The sequence below is a fragment of the Scomber scombrus genome, chromosome 9 (genome assembly GCF_963691925.1).
Source record: "Scomber scombrus chromosome 9, fScoSco1.1, whole genome shotgun sequence".
NCBI classification, from domain to species: domain Eukaryota; kingdom Metazoa; phylum Chordata; class Actinopteri; order Scombriformes; family Scombridae; genus Scomber; species Scomber scombrus.
The window spans coordinates 8473611-8482144 of NC_084978.1; the positions used below are offsets into that span (position 1 = coordinate 8473611).

Consider the following 8534-nt stretch of genomic DNA (forward strand, 5'->3'; position numbering starts at 1 on the left):
GAATAACATTTGTTCATTTCATATGCATATAATGATTTGGATTCCAGACAAGCTGTGGATATTTAGGAAAAAGCCGTGTAGATGGCATTACAAACTGACTCAGGAAGAACTTGGCTATGTGAAAGATAGTGTCTGTGTGGTTAATATAATGCAATGCACTGCAAGATCCTATAAAGTAAGGCTGTGTTCCGTGTTTCCACAGGAAATAAACTCTTGTTATTCTGAGAAATGACTGACTCGCACACACTTACTAATACACATACATGAGAAGGAAAATCATAAATCTAAGCAATTTAATCTAAGCTTTCAAAGCATAAACCTGTGTGCACAACTATTTACAGACTCACAGCCTCTCTGTGAGCAATCTGCAACAGGAGATTGAAGTTGGAGCCAAGCAGTTATTAGTCACCTTAAGGGCCCCCAGGGAAAGAAAGCTGAGCAAAGAAGAATGAGGTTAAAGGTCAGGAGCACTATGTAAATCTCAGGTTTTTTTGGGGCTGAATAAAATGTCAGCATCCTCTGTAGGGCAGAACAACTGACAGAACAAATATAGCGCACAAACCCAGGAAAAATGTTACCACAGATAACACCATAGATTAAGTCGAATGGAAATGGCCACTGAGTATCTCATTTCATTTTGTGGACTTAAATACTCCAACATAAGAGCATGTATCAGGGAGAAGATGTACTGTGGTCCAGATACTTGGTCAAGTTGTTGTATTTTGTTCCGTCATGCACATGCAGGGCTGCCTTCCAGCTGTGGTTTGGATGTTGGAGATTCTCAAAAAGGAAATGGCAGTACAGTGTTCAACATGCAAATGCATTCACCCATTAGCAATGTTTTGCTGAATAATTTAGAGCTCAGCAACATAGTAAGAATCTTGTCCGACTTTGTGTTACAGTGGGCCAAATACATATATTCTATCCAGCCTGGGTTTTCTTTTCGACATTAAAGTTATTTTTAGGGTTTGTTGACTAAAAACTGACCCCTTTTTTCCCTGTGTGTGTTTAGGATGCCTTGAATGCTGCATCAAATGCCTGGGTGGGATCCCATACCCATCCCTCATAGCCACCATCTTGCTCTACGCGGGTGTGGCTCTGTTCTGCGGCTGTGGACATGAGGCACTGTCTGGCACCGTCACCATCCTCCAGAACTACTTTGAGGTGGTGCGGAGCCCTGTGGACGCACTGGACGTCTTCACCATGTGAGTAGAAAAAGGATAAGACGGGCTGTAACGGTAACTTAGCTGAAGAAAACATTATACATGATCCTCAAGAGAATCTAAAATATTATAAATAGAACATTTGCATAACCACAGGGACAAAAAAAAAAAACATAGCCTAAATTTCCCGAACTGAACTAAATCTCCATCTCTAAATATGTAACTTGGCTAACATGGCATCTGTATTTACTAAGGCACAAAATCAAAAGTGAAGAATAACATTACTTTATCCATAATTAAATCCTCTTCTATTCAAGGTATCATTGTGTTGCAACTTCACGAAACAAGCTAACACCCTTTCAAGAACAAAACATAACAGGGTATTTGGTGTGCACATTTTCAGTGGCTCTCTATTCATTTGCAGAATTGACATTATCAAGTATGTGATCTACGGCATTGCTTCGGCTTTCTTCGTCTATGGGATCCTGCTGATGGTGGAGGGCTTTTTCACCAGTGGAGCCATTAAAGACCTGTATGGAGACTTCAAGATCACCACCTGTGGACGTTGTGTCAGTGCTTGGGTACGACCAACATTTGTACATAATAACTAGCAACTTAAGCTCTAGTTTTTTTATTTAATTAGCTCTACTGTCTAATCTGCTGTAATTTGGGACTGCAGCTTTCAGAAATCTCTTGATAGTTAAACAATCTAAATACCAGGTGATTTTACTGGACATTTCCCTTGAGTGGCTGACAGGTTCTCTAGGTGCTTAGCTATGATGGCAATCACTACTCCAAATCCACATCCCGCTCCTCTAATGATTACATTTAACAAATCACTGTTGCTGTTAATCTGGCAATGGGCAATTTCAACTGAAGGTAGACAACCCTGCAACATATTTTATTAACTGATTAGAGGTTGAATTTGTATTTGGTTCTGTTAAACTGTCATCAAAGAGATCAATTATCATTACAAATTTTGTACAAGTCATCTTATTATGTAGGACATTTAGGAACTAAGCAAGTGTGACAAACCAGGCAGCAAAACACACCATTTTTGTGTACTAAATTATTTGTCAATTTACTTGTGTATGTGCAGATTACTTAAAAAATGTATTCCTAATTTTATGTTGCGACTGAATGCTCTATAATTTCATTAAAACGTCAGTCAACATAATTTTATTATACTGCCAAAACTACAATTCAACACTAGCAGCATTTCACAGAGCCTGCAGCAACCCTAACAAGATTATCTCTGGGATATAATTGCTTAGCAAATCTGGCACTCCACAGGGAGGAAAAGAAAATGAGCTACACTGTGGTATTTGTGGTCATTGGGTTCATTAAGTTAGTGTGTGCTAATCTTGTGCCCATGGAAATGTCTAACATTACAGATTCACAATAGCTAGTTTGTGTACCTCAGTACCCATATGTCCCCCCATAATGCCCTAGAACAAAACACTACAGCAACTTCACATTTATCTAAATTAATTTGGATAAACATCAGCTATTAAAATAGCCTGACATGCAAATCTGTGAATCAATCATTCTGATTGTAGGCATTTTTAATCCTTTGTAATTACATCAATACTGAAGGTAATTACATACAATTTTTAAATGAGTCTGTTTCAACCAGATTATGCTTCCCTTTAGCAACCAACTACTGAAAGATGACCTGTTGATAAGCTGAGTGTAAATCAGGACACCGAAAACAAAAAAATGAGATGGTTCAAAGGATAAAATTAAACATGATCTGTCGTCCTCTTTTGCTGTTTCAGTTCATCATGCTGACATACATCTTCATGCTGGCTTGGCTTGGAGTGACGGCTTTTACCTCTCTCCCAGTCTTTATATATTTCAACATCTGGAATATTTGCCAAAACGCTACTGTGCTGGAGGGGGCAACACTCTGCTTGGACCCACGCCAGTATGGTAAGAATGGATATTCTGTCTCCATTGCTCTACCTCTGACTGCTCAGATCTCAATTTCTGTGGTGTCTGCAGGACATACGGAGTCATGCACTGCTGAACACTTCTCACATCTATGTTGCTGTCTAACTACAGCTTTTATCCGAACATCTTGGAAATGTTTTTTCTTAGTTACTGTCCCCCATGGACCATGCTGAGAGGTTGGTGATAAAGGTGCAGCCATTTATTGGTTTACCTGCTATCAGTTTGTAATACCTATAAAACAAACATAAACTACTGTGTCCATCTAAGAGCAACTTGTACACTGTAAATCTGTGGCCTCTAGTTTGATTTCGGTAAATATAGACAAATAAATATAAACAAATATCCTGCTGAAAGTATTGAATTCAGTATGAAATTCAATCATCAAAACAGGTGTGATTAATTTTGTGTCAATGCACTAATCAACTACTCGAAGCAGCTCTAATCACTACTGTGAAGTCACTAAACACTGCCAATGGACATAATATGAAAACTACATTTTAAAATGATAATTGCAGTGTTGGGAAAAACATTTTGATTGACATGCAAAAATGCAAACATTACAAAATATGTTAACAGATATATGACAATAATATTAATTCTTTCACACAAACTCACTAGCAGACTAAAAGTTATTAATCATGTGTAGCCTCTAATGTTTCTATTTAAAAAAACCTTTTCTTTGTATTCTGGATGGATAATGAAATTATAAAGGTTTAATTGTAACTCATAGTTACCCTAGTCAAATGTATGCTGCCATGTCATAAAATGAAAACCTCTCTTGCAGAACAGAAATACAATAATGTATGATATATTTTACACCCGCCCTCCCATATGAAGGACATTAATTTGTTAAATAAGCCACTGGCTCATTTGGCTGGCACATTATTTTTAATTAATGCTACCTCTTACAGTACATTAGCCACCAGCTTCACTTATACTGCCACTGTGTCAACAACCATTTGTGCTGCCACCATAACATAAGAGCCCTATATGTCGCCTGTGTTTGATTGTGTGCACTATAATGGTGTACTGGTAAAAAATGAACTTGCTGTCACTGTTGCTGTTTATTCATTATCTGCATTTTGTTTTCTAGCAGTAAACTTTTTGCACATAATTAATAAACTATTGTGTTTCAGGTATTGTGCCAATTGCTGAGGCAAAAACAGTGTGTGCTGGAACAGAGAAATTCTACAAGATGTGTGAATCCAATGAGGTAAAGCAAAGGACATTTTATTGTACGATTTTACTGTACGATTTTATGATTTTACTAACTGTAAGGTTTTAGAAGTAGATGGGTTTATAACATCAAACAAAAGTTTACTAGTTTGAATGCCAATAACAGCGGAGAAGGTTGAAAAGTAACACTCGTTTAAAATAGCTCAGTCCACACACCACTAGCCACCACACGTGCTCTACTTCAACCATAGAAACACTCCCTAGGTGCCTTTGTGTATAGGACTTCATTAGTTGATGTGAAGGAGTGGCTCAAACAGCAGAGGAGTGTTGAAGCATTGGTTGCTTTATGAGCAACCTGTTTGTTTAGAGTGTGTGGAAACCCAGCGTGGCTACTTATAGTAACATACACATGCATTACTCATGTGAATAAACTGTATAATCTGATATTACCATGTAAACAAAACCTACATGGACTGCGAAAATAAACATAAATAAGTTTAACTGTCCCAACACACATTTCCAGGTAGGAGCTTGGACTGGCAGGCTCAGAGTTGCCCACAAAGCCCCAAACACTAATATGTGTGGTGATTTGTTTTTTCTACAGCTGGACATGACATTCCACCTGTTCATCTGTGCCCTCGCTGGAGCAGGAGCTGCTGTTATTGCTATGGTGAGTCACCAACTTGTACCTCTCTCTCAAGGGATGTGATAATCAAAACATAAAAGACAAAACATATATCCAAAAAGTCTTATTTGTTGCAATTTAGAAAACTATCTCCCTGATCACCATGTAATTTTCTTTTCAAGGAATTCATCTCATGACATCTTTCAAATCAAGCACAAATCAAAAGAACCTTTAGCCAGCATTCATTTTAAATGCTAAGATGTTCACTCATATTCATAGGGAACAAGTTTACTCAATTGCTCAGTCAATACATTTTGCAGGTGTAGGATTTGATCACTTTTTGAAATAAGTGGTAACTGTGGGGGAATTTTGTATCTATCAAATAGCTGTGTTTTGTTGTGGCTGCTCCATGGCTTGCCTGTGTTGTGTTTGCCTGTGAGAGTATAGCTGTAGATGGGAGAGAAGGCATTTTGGCGCAGTGAAAAGACAGGGTCTGTTTCCCTCCCCTCTTTCGGAGGCACCAGGCATGTCATGGCGTTGTCATGGAAACAGGGAGAAGAAAGGCTCAGAGATTGTTGCAAACATCACTCAGTAATTTCTGAGGAGCCATTTTCTGAGAAACAGAAAGTGTTTACTAGTTAGAGATGATGGTGCAAATTGTGGCAGAACTCAGTTCCGCACATACCTCATTTTTGCAGATGATGGCAAGGGACATTAATCACAACAGATACAGCTAGAAATACAATCAGTCCTAAAATATGCTAAGATATAAAATATCATACTCTTCATGTGAGCCTGAGGAAAAAAATCTGAATCTGAAACTAAATAAATACATGACCAATGTGAAAGACTAACAGTTATGAGGGTTAGTTCAAATCTCAGTCCCCTAATTGTTTTTTCTACATATCATAAAAAAGAGCAGTGCAGCTATGAAACTGTTATTAATTTGAGATTTTGTTTTATAACCTCAGTCATTACACCAAAATACATTCATTATAACTATATGGTAACGCAAATGTTAGAGTAGTTACATAGAGTATTGTGCTGCCACCTGCTGGACAGTTGTAAAGCTCCTCTAAAAAGTTAAAGGGCTAGTCTACACAAACAAGCTAGTTTTTTCTGTGTGATTCAAATTATTACACAAGTAATTGTAAGTTGTTTACATGCACAAATGAAAACAATATACGAATGAAAAATTGAGTCTATTTTCTGGAGGAACGGTAGAAAAAAGTTATTCATTTGTATGACAAAATGTAATTTTATATATAATAATTCATCTTAAATAATTAAAAAAGCTAATCAGTTTTGTATTGATGTACATTTTTCAGATCCATTACTTGATGGTGCTGTCGGCCAACTGGGCCTATGTGAAGGACGCCTGCCGGATGCAGAAATACGAGGACATCAAGTCGAAGGAGGAGCAGGAGCTTCACGACATCCACTCCACTCGCTCCAAGGAGCGTCTCAATGCCTACACATAAAGACCAGCTGAGGCCTGGCCCTGCGACTCCGGCCTCTCTCCCTCTCTCTCTCCTCTGTCTTTCTATCTGTCTCTCTCTACCATCCCCTCCCGAGGGGGGGCGGATGGCGCCTAGGGCCCTCGCCACTGCTGATGTCACTGGTGCATCATATGACAATGTGGTCTGGGGGGGAACGTCATACAAACCTCCTCAGTCGCAAACAGCATTTCAGATGAAAAAAAAAGCCCCTTTACCTCTCTCATGGATGGTGTTATGATTATTATTATGGCAGTTATATTCTTGAATAAGAGTTGTTTAGTGCTGATAGTAGTTTTAGTGTAGTTTGTAGAATCAGAAGTAGCAGTAGTATCTCAGCTTTTTTATTTTAATTTTGAATAACTTGCGTATAATTGTTTTATTTTTCTTACATCTTTATTTGATGCTACGTGTCATTTTGCTCATGCATAATTTATTTTTTGCTGATGTTTGAGAGGATCAACAGGGGCTTAAAAGGGTTTTCAAGCACATTTCTCATGTCGTGTGGAGATTTCATGTTCAAGAACTATGTACTGTATGTGAACGGGTGGTTAGTTTTTAAAATATTTTAAATCTCACAACACAACTATGAAGCATTGTAAGCCTTTGTCATACCAGTATTCCCAGGGATTAAACCCACTTTCACAGGAAAGTAGTTAAATCTGTTTTTTTCCCCTTTTTTTATTCGAAGCTATACAATAGCAAAACAACACAATAAATACCAAATCATTCAAGTAAATCAAATATTTGCTAGATGTGCCAAGCCTGTTACACAGGAAATGATGACTTTGATATATATCAAAGATTTGATTAGTGAATTAAAGATAAATTATGGGTTATTTTATGATAAACGGGGGAATCTTGCCATTTAAATGTATTTTAGGACAGTGAATGATTCCATCGTCTTTGAATCACAAACCACAAAAGCACATCCTTTCATAACCCCTTTTTTTAATTTCTTAAAAGTGGAACTTTATAAATACTAAACTCCTGTTTTTGCAGAACTCTGCACTGTATATACTGATATATCAAAGCATACATATATGTTAGACACTGCAATTTAAGGACAATTCATGTGAGAAAAAAAGAGATCACTGTGGGTCGGTCCACTCTGCATCTATCAGTCTCAACTGGTAAGAAACTCTGACAATAAAATATTGCTGGTGTAATGGCACTCTTTGGTGAAATGATCAGATGTGAGAAAAGTATGTGTCATACTAATTTTGTTCATGACAGTAACTGTATGGCTTACACATCACGATGTCATAGGACAACATGCTGACATGTCTGTTCATTGCCTGGCAAAATTTGTTTTGTCAGTATTTCTAAAAGCTAGTTTCATGCACTTATTTGACCATTTCTGTGCTCTCTCTAGATGTAAGCGCATTGGTGTTCAACTCAAAGTTGGATAACTGTACTGTTAGTAAAGACTGTGAATTTAGATGTTTTTCGTGGCATGGACATGCATTAATATAGTCTTATTGACTCAAAAATTACTTTATTTCACTACTTTATTTTTACACTTTTGACTGTCTTGCTGGATCAACCCTTTGTTTATATGTGCAGTAATAAACCTCCCACGCTTACCGCATTATGCTACTGATATTAGAGACTAGTCTTTGAGTTGTGTCTATTTAGTTTGTGATGAGCTCTCAACCATGTCTTAAAACTAATACTTGTACCAACATTGCTTACTCTGTAATGATCTGAAAATATGCTTTCAGCTTTCTCCTTGTATTAGTCTTTTGTACTTTCACTACGAATGCTTAGTAGCAGGCTTTAAATTGAATCTGTTTTGTACATTCATGTGCCAACAGCTTGAAGTGGCTTATTTGACCTGTATGATCAAATTTGCTTGCATAAATAAAATTCACTTGTGTACTTGTTAATAAATATGGTGATGTCTCTTGTGTCAATTTTGTTCTGCGAATTAGGTTATACAATAGTGCTGCTGGAAGTATATATTATACTGTAGAATGGGTAATAGTAACTACTGTATGAACCAATGAGCCAATAAAACACTGTTTTATTGGCTGATACAGCATATACAATTTTCAGTTTTTATGATTATGACTTGTCACACTGGGCTGGACTGTAGAGAGATCAATTTTGATTTTAAAA

The 8534-nt window shown here is 37.3% G+C and overlaps 1 protein-coding gene across 1 annotated transcript; it reads left to right on the forward strand.

Moving 5' to 3' along the window:
• Positions 1-1034: 1034 nt before the first annotated feature.
• gpm6aa (glycoprotein M6Aa) lies at positions 1035-6398 on the forward strand. The gene is given in 7 exon segments (XM_062425553.1): positions 1035-1076; positions 1078-1205; positions 1588-1744; positions 2942-3095; positions 4253-4329; positions 4897-4962; positions 6246-6398. Coding segments are annotated over 7 exon segments (777 nt in total).
• Positions 6399-8534: the final 2136 nt, after the last annotated feature.